The sequence below is a fragment of the Lissotriton vulgaris genome, chromosome 5 (assembly GCF_964263255.1).
Source record: "Lissotriton vulgaris chromosome 5, aLisVul1.2, whole genome shotgun sequence".
Lineage (NCBI taxonomy): Eukaryota > Metazoa > Chordata > Amphibia > Caudata > Salamandridae > Lissotriton > Lissotriton vulgaris.
In genome coordinates this window covers 892,106,935-892,133,786 of record NC_141693.1, presented here as the reverse complement: position 1 = coordinate 892,133,786, position 26,852 = coordinate 892,106,935, and the positions used below count along the sequence as shown (strand labels likewise).

Sequence of the window (26,852 nt, the reverse complement as noted above, 5' to 3'; positions counted from 1 at the left end):
ACAATTAATTAAAAAAAAACATTTTTATTGTTTTCATAACAGTGGTAAGTCGTAGCACATGTATACACGGTATGGTAATAGCACCTGTAACAGTAGTACAATACAGTTCTTCAAATTTACATATTAAATCTGTCCCCTCGATTGTCTGACACTTCCCTGTCAGTCCCCCCCATCTCCACCCCCCCTCAGGCCTCACTGCCATCCGAGCCATCAGTTTCATTGGGTGCAGGTGGATCACAGATTCTTCCTCTATAGTCATTCCAGGCACCCCAGATCATAGACCATTTCCGGGGGCATCCCCTATTAACAAACACTGCACGTTCAGCTATCATGGCCTCATCCATGTTATTACTCCAAACTGATAGGGAGGGTACCTCCACTGCGCCCCATTTCTGTGCTATGTTTCTCTTGGCAATCATGATTCCAAATGTAACCCAAGTCTGTCCATGGCGTGTTAGATCATTGGGTTCCCACACATTTAGCAAACATCTACATGGCTCAGGCATTAATGAAACTCCCTGAACCTGTGACATAGTACGCATCACCTGGATCCAGTATGGCAGTAGTTTGGGGCAGTCCCACATTGTGTGGTAAAACGTTCCTTCATTTCTGCATCGCCGAACACAAAAGGGGTGGTCTATTCGATGCATCTTGTGTAAAACTGCCCTAGTGTAGTATGAGCGATGTAGGGTTTTTAATTGCACGAGCCTAAGGCGCGAGGGTATTCCATACCTACCTTGGGGATGCCAATGCCTCCTGCCACTCAGAGTCATCCATGTCCCCTACGTCTCGTACCCATTTGGTTTTAAGCGGGCCTGTGGGATCGGGTAAATTATTTACAAATTTTCGATATGTGAAAGACGTAGCCTTCCTGTGCATAAATTCCGTTAACAGTCTATCTTCCAAGGGCGATGCCTCTGGGACATCCGAACCAGGGGAAATTGCCGACATGAGGGCGTGTCTGACCTGTATATATCTGTAGTGTTCCAAGGGTGCCATCTCGTACAACTGTTGGAGACAGTCAAACGATATCACCTCCCCTCCCCGCCACAGGTCACCCACCGTCGATATTCCTATTTCATCCCAGTGGGCAAATCCCTTACTGTTTCTGAGTCGTCCCAGTTTTTTGTTGTCCCATAGTGGAGTGAGTTGTGTCAAAACCCCCCTCCATCCTAGTTTTGCCTGTGCAGCGTGCCATAATATCAGTGTGAGTCTTAGCGGGCCAAACATTGTTAAGGCTAGTTTTTTGTCGTAGTGGGGAGAGAATGGTGTTACTGCCAAGTTGTGTTCTGTCTGCCTTATATGCAGGATGTGAGTGTGGGATGTGTAGCCAGTAGTTGATCACCTTAAGTTGTGCTGCCCAATAGTAGAGGTGTATATCGGGGAGTGCTATTCCACCGTCATACCACCCCCTCACCAGCTTGGCCTGCGCTATTCGTGGTGGTTTGTTACCCCACAATAAGTTTGGGACTTGCGCATTAATAGCCTTGAAAAAGTGCGGTTGTACCTGGTATGGAGTGGTATTCCACAATTATGAGGCTAGATGGACAACGGTTTTGCCTCCGGTTCTAAATTTCTTAAACCAGGAAACTACCAGCAACCCTTTACCTGCCGATCTAAGAGGACGATTCGGACAGTAGATTTTAAATGTATCTGACAGGTAGCTGGGGCTCGCACCATATAAAGCTTTATGGGTGAGACAACAAAGCTTAAAATGAATTCTCTGGCGGATGGCGAGCCAGTGAAGTTGTTGTAGTAATGTACCTGAAGAGGTACAAGGTGTTTTTCTTAGGGCCAGACGAACCACCACATTTTGAACAATCTGCGATCTGTTAGTAGGGACTCATTTGCAGATGCCAGCAGTGCATTACAATAATCTAAGCGGCCCATGATCAAAGCCTGGATCAGGGTTCTTCGTACAAACAGAGGCAGCCATGGAAAGCTCTGCGTGAAAGGCTTAGTGTATGGTAGCAAGTCCCTGCTGCAGTCATCAATAGGTCCTTCATGGATAACAACACATCCAAGTGTACTCCCAGGTTTTTTGCCACCAAGGTAGGAGTAGGAGCAGAACCCAATGTTGCAGGCCACCACCCAGGGGACCAGAAATTCTGGGCTGACCCAAACAACTAGATTTTTGTCTATGAAGCACTTAATTGCAAACAGTGGATCGTCATCCACTCTGCAATCGCTGACATCCCCTTAGTAAAATGCTGATCAATAGTCTCAGAGTCCTTATCAAAAGACAGGAGCAATTGGGTATCGTCAGGGTAGGAAAAAAGAGTGAAACGTACTCCCTAATAACCTTGGCCATGGGGGGCCCTAGCAAAGTTGGGCTCAAACAGGAGCCGTGGTGCCCTGGGGCACCCCCTTAGTGAGTTTCAAGACTTGGGAATGGAATGGACCAAAGTTGATGGTTTGAGTGCGTTGGTCTAGGAAACTGACAAGCCAATTAAGTGCCTGTCCCTGCAGACCGACCTCCCTCTGTTGCACAATCAGGTTCTGATGAGAGACCGTGTTGAAGACTACTGTCAGGACCAATAAAGCCAGTAGCACTGCTTTATTAGCATCTAAAGCCATTTTAATATGATCTGTGACCCCAATAAGGGTTGTCTCTGTGGAATGGTTGGGTCTAAACCCTGACTTAGAGGGATCAAGAATGGCGTGTTTATCGAGGTATTCCACTAGCTGAATGTTAATCTAACTCTTCAACTGGAGGAGTGAAATGGGGCGGTAATTTGAGAGCACATCAGTTGGCAGTTGATCTTTCTTTTTAATCGGGAGTACTTGAGCGGACTTCCAGTCAAAAGGCAGAATACCTTTGCCTAAAGAGGTGTTCACAATCTCAGTCATAGGGGCAGCTAGAAGAGGAGAGAGCAAAGCATATTTGTGTGCTGGCAACACATCTAGAGGAGAGCCGGATTTTGCTGTACTAAGCATGGCCTCCATCTGAGAAATCTGAAAACCTTTGAACCCAACCAGGCCTGCAGCTAGATCCTTAACTATTGGAGAGCTATAGTCAGTGGGCTCCACATAACAGGGATTTTGAGGAAATTGGTTATAGATCAAATAGATGTTTTCCTCCAGGTGCACAGCTATGTTCTCACACAGATCCTGAGAGGGGATAATCTGTTGAGCGCAAGCTAAGGGCTTAGTGAAGGCGTTAAGGACTTTATATAGCTCCTTTGTTCAGTTTCCTACCTGGTTCAATTTTAGTATAACATGCTTTCTTCTGTGCTATTTGTAGATTCTTGTGATAGACAGCGAGAGCTAGTTTAAAGTTAGATCTTTTGCTATCTAACTGAGATCTGCGCCAGCTTTTTTCCAGCACTTTACATCTGGATTTTTTCCAGCCGTTACTCGACAGTGTAGCATTCTTCACTTCTTTTCCGAGATTGATTAGGTCGACGTTTTAATGGACCCAGATTGTCAATTATGTCACTAATATTTTCATTAAAAACACTTAGCTTCATGGTGCGGTCCATATGTTCATTGAATATCGGGGGCGTACATACTTTGCTAAAAGAGTCATAAGTGACTTTGTGCCAATGTCTTTGAAGGGCCATCTGGGTGCCTCCAGCTGATTGCTGTCTGAGGCAGCTAGTGATCTGAAACTGAATCATCGAGTGATCCGACCAAGTCAGTTGGCATGGAGGATCAGCACTTATGAGAGGGGAATTGGTAAGCATAATATCTAGGATGTGACGAGCCAGATGTGATGGACCACTATTAATCTTTCCCAGGCCCAAAGTGGCCATGTCAGCTAAAAAGCTGGCAGCTTCAGTATTCGCTTTATCCTTGCTGTGGATATTGAAATCCCCTAACAGCAGGAAGTGGTTGAGGCAATAATATGAGGGGCAATTTTCTCAATTAATAGATTAAAATCTTTAAGTGGCCCCGGAGGGCGATATAACAGAACACCCTTTAAAGTTTCCTGATGTGACAACTCCACTTTGAATATACAGATTTCCATCTGGATATCGGAAATAGAGTCAATAATAGTAGCTTTCAACTCTTCTTTAAAAATTATCGCAACTCCACCTCGCACTTTCCCTACTCTATCCAGTCTAAGAATCCGATAACTTTCAGGGACAGCCAGGATATCTGTCCGTCATTATTATTATTAGCATGTTTAAGTCCTTACTATGACCGTGTCCTGCACATTTATTTATAGCCAATTTTATCCTATTCTCAGTTAGGGCAAGACATTCAACAGTCAAATCAACTTGCTTTGAAATCAATTTTTGTTCCATAGCTTGTGTAATAATATGGCGACCAAATGTACGTTAGAAAAGTTAATAACAGTGCAATCTCCTTTCTCCTTCTTTGCTGTACTGCCCAGCCAAGAATTCTCCTCACTAGGATAATATTCTGTAATACCCAGTTGCTCAGGTCCCCCAAAGATGTACATAACCAGTGTATAGCCATATATTTTTGCTGGGTCTTGGTTTCAGTTTGGCTATGGTGCATGGTTGGTAAATTTTTTGAATGATCACCAGTAGGCCCTCATTTGGTGGTAGCTGAAGGACAGGCTGCATAATAGGTTGCATATTATCAGGAATACTTTCAATGGCTATTAGAAGGGTAGGATGTGGACTTGTTATATTAACCTGCAATGACAGATTGTAATTAGCAGAAGGGGCGGCTCCTCCGCTATGGCTGAGGAGCGTCGCCCTCCATGCCAGCACCCTCCAAATCATGAAAAATAAAACAATAATAAACGGTTTTAAAATCTGTTTCATTATCATATTATTTTCCTTGTGCCGAGTCTTGGGGGCGTGGCCACAGTGATGACAGGCATTCTGGCCAGAGGTATATGAACTTCCTTCACCACACATAACTGCTTGGCCGGCCATCTCAGGCCAGCCAAACCATCATGCGCAGTGAAAGTTTTCTCCAATCCAGCAACGCTGCTGGTTTGGAGAGAGAAGGTAGAGACTCACAGTCTGTCATGGAGTGCAGTCGAAGGTGCTCAGGACAATCGTGAAGCTGGTCTCAAGCAAGAGCAGCTTCAGGATTGGCCATAAGGCAGGCTGGGAGCCAGTGTCTTTGGACAAGGAGAGCAGCAGACGAGCATGACGCGATGGAAAGCAGCAGGTAGGTTTTTTAAATATTTTGCATTTATCTCCCTCGTCCCCCTTTTCACCTCCCCGCCCCACCTCTTTTCCCTGACACGAGCCGCACCTGTCAGGGGTCCTCATCTTCATAGACTGCACATAGTTTCCCCAGTTGAAATTCCCAACACTGTCACACACTCAGAATCTTTATAGTCTCTATGGCCAGTGTTTTTTTGATCCTTAGAAGCATTGGTAATTGATTATGCCTTCATACATAATGGCCTGTCTCTAGCTACTAGATGTAGAAGATGTCCTTTAATATCTCTCAATGTCGAATCAATACCAGTCAAGGCCGCTACTATTGGATTAATCAGCTTATGAATAATATATTACATACTTTTTAAAACAAACTGAGTGTTAAATCTTGTAGCCTCCGCGACTTTTAAACCATTAAGAAAATGCGAATCTGTAGAGCATGGCCTCTTCTCCAACATTTCCCTTCTCTTGTTTGGTCATCTGATTTCCACATTTGGCTTTCTAATACCATTTTTCAGCTGTTTCGTACTTTTCTGCCTCTTTATTGGAGGCGACCCCATTAGGTCTCAGGCCCCCTGGGACTCACTCTCTTGTACCAGATCCAGCATTCCCTCATAGACACAAGGCAAGGCCCATTCTTCCCTCTAGCCCTACTTATTGGCTGCAAGCTCTCATCCAGCATCAGCACTTTCTCACAAAAATGCCCCTGCAAAGTCTCTGTACTCGCATGTGAGGGCAAAGAATCTGTTGAGATAGAGCTCTTTGCTGTGACCAATGTTAAAGCTTTTTTTGTGGCTTCCAGTCTTTCTTCCACAATTTCAATTTCTGTATGTATTTTCCCCATAGCGTTACTCAGAAAATTTGTTATTGTACTTGCTAAGAGGCAATCCTTTTTGGCTACAGGTGAGTCAATAGGGGCTGTTAATTTCTTCTTGCCCATGGTAATCATTTAAGTTCTGTCCGTGCACTCCGAAGCGAGAGATGTTTCCTGGATACCTGAAAGCTTGGCGCCAAAAGGGGGAGCCCAGCCCAGCCTCGTCTTGCCCGTCGGCGCCTGGGCATATCCCGCGCAGCAGGATCCCTCAGGAACTTATAGCTCGAGTCACTCTTGGCAGCTCCTTGACACCTGGAAGTATGGGGTACGTACCGCCAACCCAGACACAGTGGTGACTTGAGTCCTGGCAGGGGGGTGATGGAGGCCAAGTCATCAAAAGCCAAAATGCAGACAGGAAAACGGCGTGATACACACACCTGGAAATTTGTAATATTACTGGATTGTCTTCCACAGATTGTGCGGGATTCAGGGCTACAGAAGAATGGGTCTCCTCCATCTTGAGTGGATGCTAATCCTGGGTTTCCCTCAGTGGAATTAACTGTGGTGTCCTGCAAGAACATAACTGTGACTGTCATTATTTAATTGCAATGTTAAACTTTTGCATGAACTTCTGTACTATAAGGATTTTCAGTTTTTCTCAGGCTATCCTCACACATTCAGATCACTTTACAATGGGAGCATGTTTTTGGGGGTAAATTCTGTGTTGGAATATTTACATGAAGCTCAATTAGCTTAACCCTAACAATGCCAAACAGAATCTGTATAGGTGGCATGCTTCAAAATATCAACCCACTGATACCTAATTACCCTGCAAAACCTTAGCAGGAGCTGAAATGCCTCTGATAAGCAGGTGAAGGTTGGAGGGTTCATATCCTATAAAGTGCCCTGGGGTAGAACAGGTATGTGCACCCACTTATTGCGCCCTGGGAGCACTTTGGTATTACAGAAGAGGACACAAACACGTGTGCAGCCATTTCCATAATATGGGCTGCTCCAACATTAACTGTGAGTTTGAGTGATCTCAATAGGTCTATTCCCTTTTTTGAATTGGGCCATGGTCCCATGCAAATGAAGGAATCCTTACCTTTATGCCTGTGGTATATTGTGGAGGCACACTGACTATGTGCAACATAGAGGTGGTGACCAGTCAGTCCGTCCCTCTGAAGGACCACTTTAGGAAGGAGGGAGGCACAGGGGGCCAGGGACCCCACTCATTCACCTACAGGAGTGTGCAGCTACTCCCTTCACCTGTCTCAGAAGGAATCCTGTCCCACTTGAAAATAGAGGCAGGGTCACCACTTGCAGTGGAAGGCGGACTGGTGTTTTTCAAACAGTGTGTCTATTTCACCAATCACACTGTAAGCATGAGTTTGCTTCCAAATGGTGAAGAACACATTTACTGTGATACGACACACAGTTCCTGTCTGCGTCCAGCACACACATTAGAAGGTGCACCACTGCTCAGAGTGGGACAGTGCACTCTACTAGTAATGCGGACATAGCCATCTATTTGGATCATTTTGCATCAATTCCTAGTTGTATCTTGAAACATTAGCTGCAGTCATTATTGGAGCCTCATCGAATTATGGTAATACATTGGGTGAACATCTTTCGGTGGGCTTATAATGTCATCAAGGGGGTTGCAAAATCAAGCAGCAAGAATACTAAGACATCCGACAGGTTTCTTACAATCTTGGTGCTTCATGAGATTCCACAAGTTCTTATTACATCTACAACGCTGCCCACATGAACAAGCAAACATTTATATATGTTTTGGAAGGTTCTAGTAATGGGTATGTGGCCTACTAATAAGTGCCTCACAAGAGCCAGGCTGGCTGATCAAAGATGCATGTAGAAAAAAAAGTGTTAGGTAATTTTAACATGAGTTCCTATGTTTTAGGAGATTTTTTTAAGAGACAATTGTATTTATTTATTTGTAGCATGAGGTAGCCTCACCCAGGCCCCAGAGTGTCTGTGATCATTTTATCATGTTTAGTGAGTCAACAGATTTTAGCATGAAAATGATAAAAAAAATTAAATCAAGTGACTAGAAAGTTTTCATAATCGAACCTAGATATACTTGGACAACTGACTTCAAATAGGATTCAGGGGTAAAGTTTTTGACATGACAGAGTAGTGGGAGCTGATGTTGTTATTTATCAGTTTCATATCTCACAATCTACCATTAGTACGGCCTCCACATTTAAAAATGGCCCAGATGTTCCAATTTTGCCTGTGTGTGGCACTGTGTTTGTACTGAAAGTGTCCCCCTTCTAGTACAGAACCAATGCTTGATAGAATGCACTCACCCTACGCTATAATACGCTGGGGGAGAGAAAAAAAAGCATCATAACTGGGGCTCCCGGTTATATGGTATTTATTTTTTTGACATTTCGTCTGTATTTATCCATATTTATTTTTTGTCAACTTTATCTGAATTTACCCATATTTATTATGGGTTTTGGGAAAAAAATAAAGCTGAAACTGGTATATTTCCACATTTATTCAATCAATAAATATGCAGTCATGCTTGAATGCCTGCCGTGTTTCAGTTATTTGAACACCCGCAGAATATAAATCAATCCACTTCTATGAAAATATGCACATGTCATTATCAGCCTTGTGTATATCTACTGCTGTTTAAGACTCTTAATTAAAATTCTTTTTTTTTAGCCCCCTTACCTATCAATCCACACAGGTATTGCCCTGGCAGTCATGGGAACGTGTATTTGCAATCACTCAAAAAGCACCCAATTTCTGTTTTTGTCCACATCAAAAAATAGATGCAGACAAGAAAACAAATGGTTTGCTGTCTGTATTTATCTGTAAAAATCAGAAAAACGGAAAAGAGGGAGCCTAAATCATAACCTAGTAGTAGATTTGGCTCTAATTTTCTCTCACCATTTGGGTCAACACAACACAGCAACTTTGGTTGCTGCTCAGTGTGCGCCAAAAGTTAGTAAATCTGCCCCCTAGCTCCTAGTAAAGGGATTGTATCGGTGGAGGGGCTCTGTACAGTGGTTTCTTGCTTTCGAGTGAAGTGGGATGCAGGGCTGGTCGCAGCCATTGGCTTCACTGTAACTTTACCTTTCAGAACTTTCTTGAGTGGCTTTTAGAAGACTGGCGTCTTTGGACACATTTGGTTCTGATTAATTCCTGTATTTTCTCCATTCCCTTTTTGCCAGAGGAAGATCTGGTGGCAAAACTTCCTTCAACAACCTACCCTGCTAGTGTCAAAAAATATCTGGAGTGGGTTCTCCTGCAGATCTAGCCAAACTTTTTCCATTACCACCCAACTCTAAAAAGGACCCACGCTTACAGTGGATATTGAGTTTACTGCATGCTTTAATTGATGCAAACTGTATCTGTCTTCGAAACCTACTACCACCTCCTTGAATGAGCCTTGACCACTAGGCCTGGTTACATTTGGAAAACTAAACACGCTGTATGGTGTAATGTTGTGATGCATGCTAGTAGTTGGGAGTGGGCGGAGCTAGGGGCCAGAGGAAGGGGAGGAGCGGAGACAGGAAAGGGACAGTTAGTGTAGGGACAGGGATGTGAATAGAAGCAGGTAATAAAACTCATGTAGATACCAACATATTTGTATGTCGTTATTGAAGTCACGACATGACATATGGGTATCAAACGAGAGTGCAATAACACCTGAGACCCTGGAACATTCGAGATAACTGACTATCACCACCATGGGTGCTGAGTATTAGGCACTAACTGCCACACCACTGAAATCCCCCCTTCAACATTTTCTTAGGAACTATATTTTGAGGCAGATCTCGTGCTTACACGGTTTAGCAGCAAATGGCCTCTTACCGTAAAACAGCTGAAAGGTGGTAAAGCACAGTCGAATAACACGATGACAATCATACTTCATATTTTGTTTATGCAGTTTGAGTTTTGAAACATTGACGCCTGTTTGGTCACTTTCAGGCCTTTGGCAGATTTATTATTCCTCTGTTGTTGTTCAGTGCATACTCTTTTCGGGAAAAATAAAGACATTCTGTGATGCTCTTTGGCTGCCTCTTTCTGGCCATCCACTTAAATTTCATATTTGACATGAAGGTTGTAGGTATCTTAAACGGCTGTCATGCAGGACAGCCACCACGCAGAAGCAGACATTTTCTATGTCTTTGATAGAGACCGTTGCGTTGGTACCGTATTGCTTAGACCTAAACTGCATCTTAACTGGATTTTATTAAATGGGGCCGCATTAATCTGAATGAGAGGTTTTTCACTAGCCATTGTGTGCAATAATAACGCATTGAAAGAATCTGCCCGAGCTGATTTCCGGCAACGAAGTGCACATTATAGCCATATGTTAACAACATGTTTTATCTGCATCTCAGAAAATCTAATACGAAATGTTGTGGAACAGTTTCTGTAACTTCGATATTTTTCCTCGACGCTTTTGAACCTTTGGTCACTGTGTTAATAAAAATGGTATTGTAGTGACTAATAAAAAAGCCTGAATAGTCTGTATATTTGTTTGCAGCATATTATAATTTCTGTATTGGTTTTTTTTCTTTTAAAGATCCTTCTCTGGTGTGCAAACAAAGTGTTCGAGGAGCTCACTGACATCGAGCGGCAGTTCCACAAGGCGCTATACACTGTCCGCATATATTTGAACTGTGAACGGTACTCCGTCGGACTGCTGGATATGACGAAAGAAAAGGTCTCCCTCTCTGAAGCACTGGTGTTTCAGCCAGTCGTTTTACTTTATTTATTTCCTGTCGCTGCTTTTTGCCCAGAAATATAGCTGACCAGAGCTCTCAAACCAATATATTTCTCCCATTTGAATAATGTGACATTTGAGGGTCGGCATGGAAGCAAAACTAGCTCAAAAGCATTCTGGAAAAAAAGGATTTGTTTGTTTCCCCAAATCCCCAATCTACTATAATAACTCCTGATCTTATTCCGTAAGAACTAACACTGGTGGTAAATTAGTATTTAAGGGAGATTACCATGGTGCCCTGGAGCATCGAGGCAGTATTCTAATTTACTGCCGGCTGATTGCATTACCATCGGTGGTACACACTCCAAACCCTCCCTATAGCTGGTCCTAAAGATACAATTTACCTCATTTTCTGCTTGCATATACCTGAAGCGTTATTAGTATTAGCAACAGCTGTAAAGCTACCACTTTTTAGCATGCCCGCAAATGTTGAATTATTTTTTAATTATGATTTATACCATCACCCCCAACGCAATTGAGGAAACTAAAAACAAATACATTAAATTCCATCTAAATTGTGGTTTTCTTTCCTTATATTTATTAAGTTTTTGCAACCTATATAGTAAATAACCTAAATATATCCATGAAAAATGAAAACACGCATTTACATGGGGAAAAGTAATATCAAGGGAGAGCTTTACAAACAAGTTTATAGAAGAAAAATAATATCAAGCCACTCTCTTTGTGCACTGAGCTCAATTCATTATTTCCTTCTGCTGGGCAATATTGTATAATATAACATTTAGAGGTTTTGATATATATACAAACATGCATATATGTGTATATAGGTTGATGTCAACATTCTAGGTAATGGTAAAATCATTGAGTTAGTGGTAATAATGATTTGTATTCTAGCTCCTAAAGATAATTCAGTTTATGGTTATGAGTAGGCCTGGGCGGTAAATTCGGCCCGCTCGTGGAATTTGCGGAATTTTGGCAATTCCGCGTTCCCTGGAGAACACCGAATTGCCGAAAATTCCACGCTCCATGGCATACCGGAATTTTTTCCTTGTTCGCGCTTTCAAAATGCGTGTTCGCACGTGCGGGAGTGACTTACTGGGATCCCTGCGTTCACCGATGAGTTTTCCTATCTGTTTGCGTGTGCCACAAGAATTTGGTTGCCGGCTGCGCAATCCAGCAAGAGTGTGCGATCGCGAACACTTCATTCAAACGCGCCAGTGGACATCTGCATTCACCAACAGGAAACGCGCATTGCGAGCAGGCGGGACAAGTGAAATAAGATGGCCGCGACCGCATGGGCAAGTTTGCGAGATATTTCCCCCGAGCAAGCAAACAGTGTCACCAAACAGGAAAAAATGCATCGCGAACAGGCGGAACAAGCAATTCCGTGTGCTTGTGGAATTCTGCCTAGCTCGCTAAGATTTTTTACTGTTTCGCAGAACTTTGCGTAATGCAACTACGCAAATTCCGTCCACCCCTAGTTACGAGTGCCCCATATTCTCATTATTTCACGCTTTTATGAAATAACATATGGGAATCGATGTTCCTGCATGTTTTTCCCAGTGATTTACACACCATCGGAGAAACAGCAAAATTATGAATCCCAATTGGGCGGGTAACTTATAATGAAGCCCTTTGCATTTTATTGTCTGGGTCAAGGCCAGTGCACAAGAGGGTGCATAATGTAAAGACTACCCTTCCCTTGTTTGCGCCATGGTGCACCTTTAATTGGGTGCATTGAGCACAGCTTTGGTCGGTGCACCATAAAACGGCTAATGAGCTGCTCCAGGGCAGCTGCAAACTTGTGCCTGCCCTAGAGGTGGCACATTAGTGTAAACTCTTTGAAACAGCATGTTCATCTTTCACTTTGCAGTTGGCAACGAGGCTTGCCTTATAAAGGTGGACAGTGACCCCTTTCAGGCAGGTGTAGTGAGTAACTGCACCCTCCTGCAGGGAAATTCCTGGAGAGTACATGGGACCCCCATTCCACCCTTCCAAAGGGCATCCTTATGGGATGCAGTGACCGGGTACACAGTCAGTGCCCCTTCTGTGTGGTCTTTTACCTCTGTGCCCTCATCTATAATATGGTGCAGGTCTAGAGGAAAATTGTTCCCTCATTTGCATGGGGTCAAGTTCCCATACAAATAAGTGGACACCCTCTTGAGGTTGCACTGATGCACATGTACGATCGCTGCAATCTATATCACAGAGAATGCTGCACATGCATCTGCCACCCTTTCTGTGCAACAAATGTTTCTGAGGGTGCAGAAAGAGGGCACACATGGCCATTGCACCCTGGGGCACTATTTGACCGCAGTGGGTGTTGATGCTTGAAGGGGCTGAGATGGTGTAGATAATAAGTACTAAGGATTGGTGTGAGAGAGCAAATTAGGGTTGGCAGTCATGGACATCATTTAGGGGTCACCAGCGGTCGCACCTGAGACCCCTGAAGTGCCCCGTCAGCCCTGGCACAGGCATTGTGACCCCTGGCATTAGAGGTTGTTAAAGCAGTGCCAAGAAGTGTCAGACCTCTTCCTCCGACCACCTGACCTGAGCCCCCATGGGGCATTTTCCAACCAACCTTCCAGCTCTAATGATGCTGGTGGCCCCCATTGTGGACCTACCCGCCCTTTTTGGCAGGCCTCCTTCCCACACCCCCTCCTTGCTCAGCAGACCCATGGTTCCCTCCTTGCTCTTACTTCCAGATTGCCTTCCCCCTTCATCTCCTTCCCCCCTCCTTCAACACCCTTTCACCCCCTGCACTACGTCTGTGCCCATAGTGAATGCTTCAATCCAAGGGCCTGTTCATTCACAGCCTCCCTGCCCTGGGGCTCAGACCACCCCCGTTCTTTTGCAGCCCCCCTGCCTCACACCCAACAGAAACCAGCACATTCTTCCTCCCTTATTTATTATTTATTTATTTATTTATTTATTTATTTATGCGTTTTTATATAGCACGGACTTTACCCGAAGGTGTCAGAGCGCTTCACATAAGGAACAGAACTGATACAAGAGAACATTACAAGTGAACAAATTACAAAAGCAAAAGTTACATTACATGAGGCAAAAGTGACAATCGTGAGTGAACAAAATACAAGAGGTAGCAAACGATGCATTACTGGAGGAAAAAGTGACATGTGTGCAGGTTAAAAAAGAGTAGAAAGTGCCAGTAGAGATATAACACTGCAATAAATGGAGGACACGCAAACACAAGAACAAACGTTACGTAGGCAATGGTGGCACTTGTGCAAGTATCGAAAGCAAACAAAAAGTAAGAGGTAGCAAACAGTGTGTTACAAGGGAAAAGTGACGTGTGCATGTTACAAAAGAGTACCAAACACAGGTAAAAGGGTAGTACTGCAATAAATGGCAGTCTCTCAAACCACAAGAGCACACTGGGAAGGTACTTCCATAGTCATGGAGAATAGAAATGTTCTATACTAAAAGGTCTTCTTTCAGATAATAGAGGGCATGAATTAACTTTGGAAGTGTCTTTAAAGGAGGAGAACTTTGAGGTCAGTTTTGAAGGCCTGGGAGGAGGTGGTGGTCCGGAGCTGAGGCGGAAGTGAGTTCCAGATTCTCACTGCGTTGCCTGAAAAGGATTGGGCCATTGATCTTTCCTTCTTGAAAGTGGGAGGTTCAAGCAGTAGATTTTCCGCATTTCGTGATGGTCTAGAGCCTCCAGAGAGTTTCAGTTTATTCACCAGATAGCGAGTAGAGGAGGAGTGCAAGGCTTTGTAAGTGATGCAGGCAGTCTTGTAGATAGATCTTGCCTCAATGGGAAGAGAGTGGAGGGTGGATAACATGGGTGTGATGTGGTCGCTTCTTTTGGCCCCATAAATTAAACGAGCTGCTGAATGGAGAACAGACTTAAGGGGGGGACAAGTGGGATGTGGGGAGGCCAGTAAGAAGAGATTTGCAGTAGTCCAGTCTAGAGAGGACCAGCGATTGGACCAGGGTTTTAAGGTCATGCTCCGGGAAGAAGCAACGAATCCCCCAAAGAAGGCGCAGTTGATATCGAGCAGACTTTGCAATTGAATTAATGTAGGAGAGTAGATTGAGTTTTGTGTCGAGTATGACACCAAGGGATTTACACTGTCGACAGCGATGGGTTTATTGTTCAGTAGATTCATCTGGTCCATCCATGATTGAACTGGGGGAGAAGAAAGTGAGGAGGAGAGGAGGAGTAATTTAGTTTTGGAGGGATTCAGAATCAGTTGATGTTTTTACATCCAGTTTTGGATGGAGTCCATAGTAGAGCTTAGGACAGAGAGAATGTGAGTGGAGGCAACCTTGAGTTAGATTTGAGTGTTGTCTGCGTAGAGATGATAATGGACCCCGGATATACTTAGGAGATTTCCCAGTGGTTCCAAATATAGATTGAACAATGTGGGTGCAAGTATAGAGCCTTGAGGAACACCTTGACCCACCGCCAAAGGAGATGAAAGACTGTCCGCTATTTTGATCATTTGGGATCTATCAGAGAGGAAGGAAGCAAACCATTCAAGTACAGTGCCCTCCATGCCTATTCTCTGTTGAAGAGTGTTGAGGAGGGTGTTGTGATTGACAGTGTCAAAGGCTGCAGAAAGGTCAAGGAGAATTAGAAGACAAGACCCCCCGAATCGAGTATCCGCAGCGCGTCATCAATCAGTTGCAGCAGAGCTGTTTCAGTGCTGCAGTTCCTTCCCTTCCTTGTGCCACATGTGGCCTCTCCTGCCGCTGTGACCTCATGGTTTGGCTCTCTGTGTCATGTCCCGCCTGCTCTCTCAATCTGGAGCACGTGACTCAGTGCAGCGCCCCACCCCTTACCCTTGCCACCTTTGCGTGTGCTGCCGCTTTCCGCCCACTGCCACTCGCACCTACTGGCTTCACTGCAGAGGAATGTCAGGGCCCCGGCAGTGAATAGGCCCACACCGCAGCAGCCACCCCACCAGCTGTAGAACATGCCGGCTGTGCCTCCTGCGCTGCCGGCCCCACAAGATCCTTGCATCCTGCCTCCCCGAGCAGGCGCATGGCTTTTGCCACAAGTAGGTTGGTGCTAGACATCTCGGCAGCACAGGTAGGCAACACATCACACACCAGTAGAAACTACAGCGACACGAGAATTCTGCCTTACAAAAACCACGCACCAAACTGAGCAAAACTGCCTCAAAACTGCCTAAAAAGCTGCCTGTGCCTATAAAACCCAGCACCCGGACCAGCTGCCATGTCACCTTACTAAAATAGGGAAACAGCATACAAAATGTCCGGTTAAATATCCCCAACCCCCAGTCTAAAAAACGCCCAACGAGCCCAAATGTGCTCTGGGACGCACACCTGACTCAAAAAACCTCAGGGGTGCAATCTTCCATGGCAGTCGGCTGCACCCCCAAAAGCCCCAATCTGCCTTTGCCCCAAAGTCCAACATTAAAGAAAGCAGGTGCTAGCAAACATTCAAGTAGTATAAGGTCTGATATACTTACATCGTTTGCTTTAACGAAATCACAAATATTATATGTATGGTCCCTGAGCTGATGTCTACACTTCGGAATTTTTACTGGAGGGTGTACCTCCATTTCAAAGCCTACGCTAGACAGTGAAGACTTAATTTTGTGTAACAGAGTAAGGTCCTGTGTCACACAGAACAAACTAATTTAGAGCGAGCACCAGCAATGACATCATCAGCAGGAGACTCTTAATAAATCTGGTTATGGGCTATTTTCTGCTTTTTGCGCAATGCAGCGCTGCAACGTTTTACCGGCGCCCCCTTCAGGTGAGGAAGGTAAATCTGGGAAACAGAAGAGGCTTTGAGTGCAGTGAAATCTATTTCCCACCTTGCCTTTCACTCACAGCTGATCCCACATATGTAACAATAAGAATCATATATGATTCTAAAACACAACTGCTGTGCCTCTACTGTGCATCCACTGAGGCCACAATTCTGAACAATTAAACATATCATGGGACATGAGACAAACCACCATCAAAAGTATGGGTTCTCTATTGTCATGAGATGTTGTGCCCATTACTAGCCGTAATCACTTCCAAGACTTTTATCACCGCCACACTTATATCTGATGCCAACATTTTGTTGAGTTTATCTTAGCGGTAATAGCATGACAATGCTGTGATTTATTGTATCAGATTGTTATCCAACATTGTGCATTGATCATTAGCATTTAGAGAGATTTGAAATGATGCTATTTTTATTTCCATTGAGACCTTCTGGAATTAATGCATGAGTGCAAAGATCCATGTTGCATTGGTACCATAAAAGCATAGAAAAACACAGTGGTAAACTTCACATTTTTTCTTTATGCTTAGGAATTCTTTGACGAATGGCCAGTCAAACTGGGAGAAGTTGAACCGTATAAAGGTCCTAAGACACCGGATGGGAGGGTATGTATGCTAAGCCTTCCATTACATTATGCCAGTCTTAAAGTCCAGATGTTGAATGTAATCGGCATTGCTTTACATTTTTGTCTTGCAGGAAGTCCTCTTTTATAAGATAATCGATTACATGTTACATGACAAGGAAGAAATCAAAGTCATCCCGTAAGTTACATACAATTATAAAATACCTGCTAGCTGTATTGTGTCATTGTTTTCCACCGTGCACTGCACATGACGTCTATTTTTTTACTTACAGGTCCCCTCCCCCTGACCACTGGTCTCTAGTGAGCGGGCTTCCTACGTATGTGGCGGAAAATGGATTTGTAAGTTTTGAGTTTCTTTAGTAATATTGTATGTCTCTATCTGCAGTATTGCCAAGTCATGTCAAATGGAAACTAAATGAAATGCTGCTGATTATTAAATCAGTGAACTGGTCTTCAGTGGAATTTGTAGTATGGTCCTTGAATGAGTGTGCCATGCACTGCTTGTAAAAAAACTTGTTTCAGGGCATCTGTCCTTACATTTAAAAAAATGTGGTCTCATTCAAGCCCTTCACCAAGACAATAATGCCATGGCGCATCTCCCCCTAACAGGTGGCAGGTATGTGCACAGGGCCAGCTTTAGGGCAGTATGGCTGGTGCGGCCGCAGTGGGTGCTGACTTGAAGGGGGAGCACTGACCTCAGGGAGAGTGCGCTGTGTATAGCTATAACTTAAGATTTAAAAGCACCTGCTCCAGAACTCATTGTGTGTCCATCTTTCAGGCAGCAATAAGAATGTCAAGATAACTCTTAATGTTCCAGCTAGAGATAGAGATCGGACTTTTGTCTAGTGGCAGTTTTGACTGGCCATAAACTTTAGTATTGCAGAGGGTTAATATACCTGCTGCAAAGGTCTGTATTTTATGTGGATAGCTGAGTGGATTAGTAACGCCAGCCTTTACTAGAGATTTAAAACAAATGAAACATATCTGAGAGAGGGGCTATGGAGAGATGAGGGGCACTTTTGTAGGTAGTAGTGAGTCAATCCGAGGCGGAGGTGGTCATGGAGGGGGGCACCAGAACAGATTGTCGCACTGGGCGCCACCAGCATTAGAGCAGCCCTGAATGTGTCTGTCATAGGGTGAGGCTGCATCCACACCAGTGAGATAAGGAGACTGTTGTGGTGTGGTAAGGGAATGAGTTAGATATACATAAATTGCCTAGTGTAGACTTAACCTTTCACTGACATGACATGACAAATTAAGGATAGAAATGGGTTGCTGTAAATTTTGAGGTAGCATATTAAACCCCCCTTATTTATAACTAGTACAAATGCAGTTCGCTTGCCTTGTGAAGACCAAGAGGAGTAAAAACCGGGCAAAATGCAGCTTGGCATCTGATATAGGCAGATGAAGTGATATATATGGATCTAAGATGGCATTGTGACCATAGAAACCGCCCGCATAAGGTACGTCTGTTTTGTAGGGCTAAGTTTGCAATTTTTGAGTGGTCAGCTGGAAAACAATATGAAAATGATGAATTAAGAGTTAATTGTGTGTGCAGCAAAAGCCTGCATATATGATTCTCAAAGGAGTAACGCGGAAGGTTAGTGGTTAAAATGTTTAATGGTCCATTGATCAGGGACACACCGATTGGCAGTTAGCTCTTCAGGCAAGTTGCGTACCAACAGCCCTGTGTGAGAACTTCAAAGAGGAGGGGATAGACCAAAAATCAACAAACCAAAACATTTGTAAGTTTGTGAAGATAGGGCAGTCAGACTAAAGGCAATGATTAAATAATAACTTGTGGTTCTTGCAATGCTTCATACTGTACTTCTGCCATTTTTAAGTGCTACAAAGAACAGGTGTTATTATTACCCAATGTAATGGTATTCAATTTTCTGGCCTCCGAGGGATTACAGGCTGAGTGTGCCTTGTTGGTATTTGAACTCATGATCTGCACATCATTGCATGTTTCAGTGGAAACCACTGAACTCATCTTGTCATCATTCCAGGAATAAGTGGGTTGTATTTCAGGGCAGAGTAGTCGAATGTCCTATGGAAGAAGGTGGATCGACATGCAGAATTCCAAGAGGAATCAAGTTGCACATCTAAAGTGTCATGTGTACAATATACTTATTTCTCCACCAATAACAGACATTGCAAAACAGCCCACATGTTCTGAACCCCAATAAAGCTTGCCTAAAGTTCAAAGCACAATCTAAATTTGGTTGGTACATTTGCAATACAACAAATTAGGGGTTGCGTTGGATTGCTGTGAACTTTGATTTATTAGATTAAAGCAGCCTTTTGTAGTTAGCAGGCCTGTCTGTGGCTTGTTGACTCAGGTGCCCTCAAAGGAGGTTTCTAAACATAGTGCTACTGCATTGTGATCGCTATACAGAATATCAATCAATCAATCAGGTGTTTGTTAGGCGTGACAACTCACCTGTGAGGGTCTCAAGGTGCTGGGGGGTGAGGGGGGTTGCAGGTTCCAGTCCATCAAGGAGGGGGTCTGTCGAAGAGCCAGGTTTTGAGGTTTCTTGCGAAGATGGGGAGCGATGTTGTCTGTCTGAGGTGGAGCGGAAGGTCATTCCAGGCTCTGGCCGCGCGGAAAGAGAAGGAGCGGCCTCCCGATCTGGTCTTTCTGGTGCGGGGACCACAGAGTAGGAGAGCTGGGCTGATCGAAGGGTCCTTTGGGATGCGTGGAATTTGAGTCGGCTGTTCAGGTATGCTGGTCCGGTGTCGTGGAGGGCCTTGTGAGTGTGGGTTAGCATCTTGAAGGTGATGCTAGCTTTGATGGGGAGCCAGTGGAGTGTCAATATCCTCTCCAATGTCTTGTGTTTTGAGATAAAATTAAAACCAATGCAAACAGCTGGATTGTTGTGCCAGAGATTTATATGCACAGCTATAGATACAGATGAGATAGCCATTTTCATGTGTTTACCTTCACTCTAAACTTGTCTTGTCTATATTCTAGATTTGCAACATGATGAACGCAATAACTGATGACTATTTCACATTTCAGGTAAACATTTCACTTTATTCAACCCTAGGTCAATCATAGTTGTAGTATAAAAGAAAACATATTTAAGCCGGAAGGTGAAAGTATTTTATGTTCAGTGTGTACGGTACCTTGCAAACCAGTTCAACATGAAATATCAGAAGACTTCATTCCTATTGGCTATGGAGATGGTTCGCAATTTCCATGGAGTGCACTGTTGGGGTACAACTGCCCTGTACTTCTGGCAGGTAGCAGATGAGCAGCAGCAGCGGAGGCACATCTGTTTTTTCAAAAACGGCACTATCTCTGACCCAAAGCTGAAGGAAACGTGTTCCTTCCTTGCTGCAGCTAGAGCGTAAAGCACTCTTTGATCAACAGTGCTGGACACAAACTTGCTTCAGCTCGCGCCATCTTGGAATGGTGCCCCTACTGTAATAAGAAGTGGGCTGCAGTGTGAGTTTCTATGCAGGAAAGAGCTTCTCCCTGTCACAGAGGCGAAGGATATTCGATTCTGTTGTTAACTTCCGGTACTGGTCAGAGAGAGAAGCTAGTCATACCCATCTATGACTCAGTGATACTCAAAGTAGGCCCGGGGGCCGCTTGCAGCCCTCTTGACCTTTAAATGCGCCCCCTTGGTGAATAGCAGCACCAGCTGCTGTTTATTTGCTAGCACTAGTATTTAGACAACGATGTTAAATAAATGGGCAAGAATTTATTAACCTGCAAAAAAATGATTGCCCGTTTATTTAACACTAGCAGCCCGTCCCGACGTTGTCTGGGTATGAATTGCTGCCGGCCAGTAGTATATTGTTTTGCAGGATTTCGTTTTGATAGCATTTCTTATCTGTGACAGACCTGTGAAACGCTCCGATTCACAGTGCACTGACGATGCACTTAAGAGTGCGCGTTAAGTAGTGTGTGAACTCGAGTTTCCCTACTTTATTTTTCCTTGCAATATTATATAGCGCAAACTCGACAACATGGCATGAGCACAATTTACATTACAGAAGAACACATTCATTTGTGGTAGGCACGGGGAGACAAAGCGATTTGCCTGGAATCACAGGATGTTGAGCTGATGCCGAGATTCAAACGTAGCTCCCCGGCTTTAAAGTTCACAATTCTAGAACTTGTGGAGGGAGGTGTGTCTAAAAGTGTATGTCGGTGCTGGCCATCAATGAGAGAGACCTGTGCATTTTTCAATATGTTGCTGGAGATGTGGGCCGCCGTGCCACCAATGTACTTACCGGGGGAGGGTAAACACCCATTATTCCGCAACTTTCTTTCCGTATACCATCACTCCGAATAATTTCATTACGAAAGTACCATGACTCCGCAATGCCATTATAACGCATGACATTACATTTCATATGCTTTTACCACGCATACATTTCCAACGAAATTCGTTATAAATGCATGAATGGTAAAAGCATGTTTTTTTAATGTTTGGATAAGGCCCAGAGACACTCCTCCGACATCGCAGATCTCGTCTCAGATAGGGATCTGGACCTAGCCATTCTAACAGAAACTTGGCTCACTGAAGCCTCTACTCCGATTATGGACATAGTAGTCCCCCCAACTATCACATCATTAGGTTAGACAGGTCTTCAGACAAGACGGGCGGGGGAATTGCATGCATTTTTAAAAGCAACCTCTCCGTTACTAAAGTCACCTCCCCCTCTCTCTCCTCCTGTGAACTCCTCTGCCTCGACATTACCAGCGAGGGCAAACAAGTTTGTGCTCTACATCTCATCTATCACCCGCCTGGTGACAATCTCATATTCACCCAACAACTCATGGACATGATCACTTCCAATGCCGGTCGGCAGACCACCCAAGTCTACCTGGGTGACTTCAATCTCCACTGGAACGACCAGAAAGACACAGTGGTAAACAGTCTCAAAACTTTCCTTAATGCACTTGACCTCACCCAAATATGCGATAGACCAACACACGACAAAGGCGCGATACTTGATCTCATCATTGCCAAAGAGAATTCTACACAACTGGAGACGATTCTACCCTGCGACTGGTCAGATCACCACATTATCACCTTCTTTATCAATGAAAAAGTTAAACCTAACCCGACTCAACCAATCAAATCCAAAACATGGAAAAGGGACATGAAGAATCTCAACGCCTCTACTCTGCCTCCCCACATCAGCAATCTGCTCCTTCCCCCTTCAGGTGCCACGGATGTTCAATCACTGACTGACCACTACCTTGAATCTATGAATACATTAGTCAATGAAGTCGCCCCACTGCAACTGAAGAGAGTCTCCACCAAAACTTCTAACCCCTGGTATGACGACAGACTCAATGACGACAGGCGTTCGATGCGAATGGCAGAGCGCACTTGGAGAGCGGACCCCTCAGCACTGCACCTCAAAAGGCTCAAAAACAAGAGAAATGCCTACTTCAGGAAAATAAAGCGCACAAAATTGGACTTCTTCAGCCGCCAATTGGACCAAGCAAAAAACAGGCCAAGAAAACTCTTCGAACTAATCAAAACCCAAACAAAGGCAAAACCCCTACAATCAAGTAGCACAACAAGCGACACCCCACACTGTGAAGACTTCTCTGCTTTCTTTAAGCTAAAGACTGACAACATAAGAAATGACCTCATCATGGATGTAAGCCGATTCCCCAACCACACAAGAATGGCTAACACTCAACCTAAAAACATGGCTTCCTGGCAGTACTTCGATACCTACTCGGAAGAAACAATACACAAACTGCTCTGCACCTTGAAGCCCTCTAACCACCACACAGACCCTCTACCTGCTAATGCTGTAAAAGACTTCATCCCCTTGCTCCTCCCTCTCTGGACCAAAATCATCAACTGCTCCCTGCAACAAGGCCTCATTCCGGACTCCCTCAAGGTGGGGCAAGTCACACCTATACTCAAGAAACCTACAGCTGATCCGACTGACTTAAACAATTACCGACCCATCACCAATATCCCCACCCTGGCCAAACTGCTGGAGAAATGTGTCCAACTCCAACTAACAAGACACATTGACCAATTTGACCTCCTCAATTCTCATCAATCAGGATTCCGAGCGAAACATAGCACGGAAACAGCTATGACACACATAATTGATGACGCCCTCCAAATTCTTGATCGCAATGAGTCCTGTCTCCTCATCCTTCTTGACCTCTCGTCAGCATTTGACACGGTCAAACATGAGAACCTGCTGGAACTGCTAAGCACTAGAATGGGTCTATCGGGAACGGTTCTCAAATGGTTTTCGTCCTTCCTACACAACCGATCTCAGAAGTTCAAGACCGATAATGTGCTATCTTCACCTGTGCCTGCGGATCTAGGTGTTCCACAAGGATCCTCCCTCTCTCCCACTTTGTTCAACCTCGTCATGGAACCGCTCGCCACCCTGCTCCAAGCTTCTAATGTCCAATTCCATATGTACGCCGACGACACACAACTGTACCTAAAGCTTCAATCTCCGGAAGATATCAAACATCTGAACTCCACGCTTATTAACACTCAATCTTGGCCAGCCGATAATCACCTCAAACTAAATGCTCTGAAAACTGAGTTCCTTCTCATCTCACCCCCGGCGAAAATTTCCACCACCCAAACATGGCTCAACAACCTAACAGCACTCAATGTCCAACCCACCATCGTGGACTCAGCGAAATCCCTAGGCATCACACTGGACGCCAAGCTCAACATGCAGCAACACATCAGCAAAGCCACAAAAGCAGCTAATTTCCAAATAAACACACTGAGGAAAATCAAACCCTTCCTTCCGACTGAAGACTTCCGAACTGCTGTACAAGCGTTAGTCATCCCTCGAATCGACTACGGAATTGTGACCCTCAGCGGACTCCCGCTATCCACAACAGCACCCTTAAGAGCCTCCCTGAACGCTGCCGCAAGACTCATTACTGGCTCAAGAAAACATTCGCATATTTCCCCAGATTTAAAGTCCCTAAAATGGCTGCCGTTTGAAGCCAGAATACAACTAAAAATTGCAGTTATGACACACGCGGCCGTGCACCACAATGCACCCAACTACCTCGCTCAAAAATTGTCCATATCAGGAGGTTCGAGGTCCAATAGAAGCTCAAAAAATCTACTCCTGAAACCCCGTAGATTCAGGAAAGAGAAAACCTACAAGCGCTCCTTCTCAGGAATGGCACCCAGGATCTGGAATGCGCTCCCGCCTGAAACTAGGCGTATCTCCTCCGCTGCACTCTTCAAGAAAGAGGTGAAAACCATCCTTCTGGCCAAGATCTCCTGAACCTTATAGGTAGTGGATCAGAGACTCTACATTGCCTTGTATCAATGCTCACCTTGTCCTTTAGCATTATACCTCTACTTGATGGTGACACTACTACGCTTCTTTCGTCCTACCGACCAATATATGAGACACATTGGGTCACTGATTCACCCTCCCGATGCCCTCACTCAGTGCGCTCTCTATACTAAAACACTGGTATAAGCCTGCCACACACCCAAGGTGTACCTGAACACCTATGTAATGGGATCCATGACTTGTGCCGTTTTATTACCTGTTCACCTGACTGTATATTGATATGTTTTATGTATTTTATTTTATTATTATCCTTTCATGTTAGTGACTACTACATTGCTCCCATTACCTCTGTTCTTTCCTACTGCCCCTACCCTGCCATTGTGAAGCGCTCTGATATCTGTAAGGATCTTGTTCGCGCTATATAAAACTTTGAATAAATAAATAAATAAATAAATAAGGTAAGTATGGGTATAGGGGTATATGTTTTGTGGTACTGAGGTATATGTTTTGGGGTGTTTAAGTATTTTAAGGGTTCAGAAATAGTTTTGGGTTATGGGGTACGGGGTCATTTTAGGGTTTAGGGATAGGTATGGATTTTGGGGTACACGGGTATTTTTAGGGTTCAGGGCTAGGTTTGGGATTTTGGGTATAGGGGTATTTTTAGTGTTCAGGGGTAGGTTTGGGTTTTGGGGTACAGGGGTATTTTAAGGGTTCAGGGCTAGGTTTGGGTTTTGGGGTACAGGGGTGTTTTTAGGGTTCAGGGCTAGGTTTGGGTTTTGGGGTACAGGGGTATTTTAGGGTTATGGGGTAGTTTTGGGTTTTGGGGTACAGGGTTATTTTTAGGGTTCAGGGCTAGGTTTGGGTTTTGGGGTACAGGGGTATTTTTAGGGTTCAGGGGTAGGTTTGGATTTTGGGGTACAGGGGTATTTTAAGGGTTCAGGGCTAGGTTTGAGTTTTGGGATACAGGGGTATTTTAGGGTTCAGGGGTAGGTTTGGGTTTTGGGGTACAGTGGTATTTTTAGGGTTCAGGGCTAGGTTTGGGTTTTGCGGTGCAGGGGTATTTTTAGGTTTCAGGGGTAGGTTTGGGTTTTGAGGTACAGGGGTATTTATAGGGTTCAGGGCTAGGTTTGGCTTTTGGGGTACAGGGGTATTTTTAGGATTTAGGGATAGGTTTGGGTTTTGGGGTACAGGGTATATTTATAGGGTTAAGATGGGTTAGTGTTTAAGGGTGTTGGGGTATTTTAAGGAGTAAGGGTGGGTTATGATTATGGGGTGCAGGGGTATTTAAAGGGAGCAGGGTAGGATTAGCACACGATATGAGACGTGGCATGAAGGGCGGAACGTACCACACGCCCCCAGGGTTTGTCACGGCCCTAGCACACGCCCACAGCACAACGCAGACACGCCCACAAGACTCTACTTTGCTGCCACGGTTCTTTTACCTTTTAAATGTATATGGTGGCCGGCAGCATAGCCTATGTCCTTCTGCTGAAACTGCCCTTTCCAATGCTGTATTGGGTGTTGTGATTGGTGCTGTGGTTCCTGAGATTACCAGCCTCAAAGGTTTGGGCTCTCTCTTTATTATATTAGGATGGATGTTTTTGAACCTCCTTACACAATCCATGACCCTCCCAGACCCCCTTCTGCCACCCTGAATTAAATTCCCGAACTTTCAGTAACATCACTGCAATATACCTTAATACCTGCCTCTTCATATCCACCTCTGACCAGGGCTGGACTGGCCGTAGCGGGCACCGGGCAATCCCCCGGTGCGCCGCACGGGTGGAGGCCGGTTTTGGGCCCCTGGGGGCCGTTTTTGATACAGGGAAGTTTTTGCTGCATAGCTGCAGAATCGGGCTGTAACAAAATCGCCACCCCCCCCCCGGGGATGGGGCCGGCCGAGCACTTTGACAGGGCCGGTTTTGGTTCCGAGTATGCCCCTGCCTCTGACCAGTTTAGAGCTAAATTGTATGCAACGTATATAATGCTATGCTTCTTCAGGACAGGTTAAGGTTCTGAACTGTGCCAGGAGCAAATGTTATGGTTAGGTATGAGGCAAAATAAACAACTAGGGGGCATATTTACGAGTTCTGGCGCATCTCTGCAAAACAGGAGAGATGCGCCAGAACAAATGGGTCACGCAAAACTACCCTTGCGTCACAGCAGATGCGCCGCATTTACAATGCGGCGCGCCGTGGCGCAAGGGTAGGCAGATGCGTGACGCATCTCGTGACGTAAGGGCGGCGCATTGCTGGAGTCGCATTGCAAGCGTGACGCAAGCAGGCGTAAGGAATTGACGTAGCATCGTCGCGGAAGTGCCTGCATGAAATCTTGTAGATTTCACACAGGCACTTTTGCGAGGCGCACAGGCGCCAGAACGCCCACCCTGCGTGGGAACGCCCCCATTGTGGCGCCATAGATGCGTCACGTTGTAAATGCCTCGCAGGGATGCGCCACGTTTACGCCACTGTTGCGTCAAGCAAGGCGGCGTAAACGTGGCGTAAGGGGCTTGTAAATCTGCCCCAAGGTTTTTTGAGCATCCTTACCATTTTTAATGAAAACACTTTATCTCCTAAAGCTTGTGT

The 26,852-nt window shown here is 44.8% G+C and overlaps 1 protein-coding gene across 1 annotated transcript in view; it reads left to right on the top strand.

Annotated features, from left to right (window-relative positions):
- PDE6C (phosphodiesterase 6C) overlaps positions 1 to 26,852 on the top strand; it is a 420,959-nt gene that overhangs the window by 119,972 nt on the left and 274,135 nt on the right. The window contains exons 4-8 of the mRNA XM_086922484.1: positions 10,472 to 10,612; positions 16,937 to 17,011; positions 17,103 to 17,167; positions 17,262 to 17,328; positions 19,964 to 20,011. Of these exons, the coding sequence (XP_086778610.1) occupies positions 10,472 to 10,612; positions 16,937 to 17,011; positions 17,103 to 17,167; positions 17,262 to 17,328; positions 19,964 to 20,011 (396 nt within the window). The remainder of the gene's footprint in view (positions 1 to 10,471; positions 10,613 to 16,936; positions 17,012 to 17,102; positions 17,168 to 17,261; positions 17,329 to 19,963; positions 20,012 to 26,852) is intronic.